Source organism: Nestor notabilis, unplaced genomic scaffold (assembly GCF_000696875.1).
Source record: "Nestor notabilis isolate BGI_N333 unplaced genomic scaffold, ASM69687v1 scaffold15149, whole genome shotgun sequence".
NCBI classification, from domain to species: domain Eukaryota; kingdom Metazoa; phylum Chordata; class Aves; order Psittaciformes; family Psittacidae; genus Nestor; species Nestor notabilis.
Genome location: NW_009945245.1, coordinates 1 through 427, shown reverse-complemented (window position 1 = coordinate 427; position 427 = coordinate 1). Strand labels below are relative to the sequence as shown.

The 427-nt window shown below is 66.3% G+C and overlaps 1 protein-coding gene across 1 annotated transcript in view; it reads right to left on the bottom strand.

Moving 5' to 3' along the window:
• Positions 1-205, bottom strand: part of NAGPA (N-acetylglucosamine-1-phosphodiester alpha-N-acetylglucosaminidase) — a gene marked incomplete at its 5' end in the record, with an annotated part of 8,723 nt that extends 8,518 nt beyond the window's left edge. Inside the window, 1 exon segment of the mRNA XM_010022787.1 lies at positions 38-205. Within this exon segment, the coding sequence (XP_010021089.1) occupies positions 38-205 (168 nt within the window).
• Between the last annotated feature and the right edge of the window lie 222 nt (positions 206-427).

Below are 427 nucleotides of genomic sequence, written 5' to 3'. Positions count from 1 at the left end.
GCGGTCCTCCCCCTCCGGGGGGATGTAAGACACAAACGTTCTCGTGGTGGCCACTGGGCCACCTGTGCTGTAGTCACTGGGCCAAGCTTCGTGCGTTACGTTGCCGTACTTGAGGGGCTGACAGTCTCTGACGTGCCTGTGGCTGTGCCGGGGGCCGTGCGGGGAGGGGAAGTAGGGCTGCAGCACAGCGTCCACGGGGGAAATCCTGCAAGGAGAAGATCCAGTTGTCCCAAGGCTGCCCTGCCCGAGCGCACCCGCGACCCTGCATGGCGGGAAGGCCTCACCTCCATCCCTGTCCCCGGGAGATGCCAGTACCTCTGTAATCCACCCCAGCATAAGGGGGGCTGTCCCGCTCCGTACCCCAGAACCAAGCCCACCTCGGGGCACCGGCTCGGCGATGCCGGGCCAGAGCCCCAGGAGAGGAGCT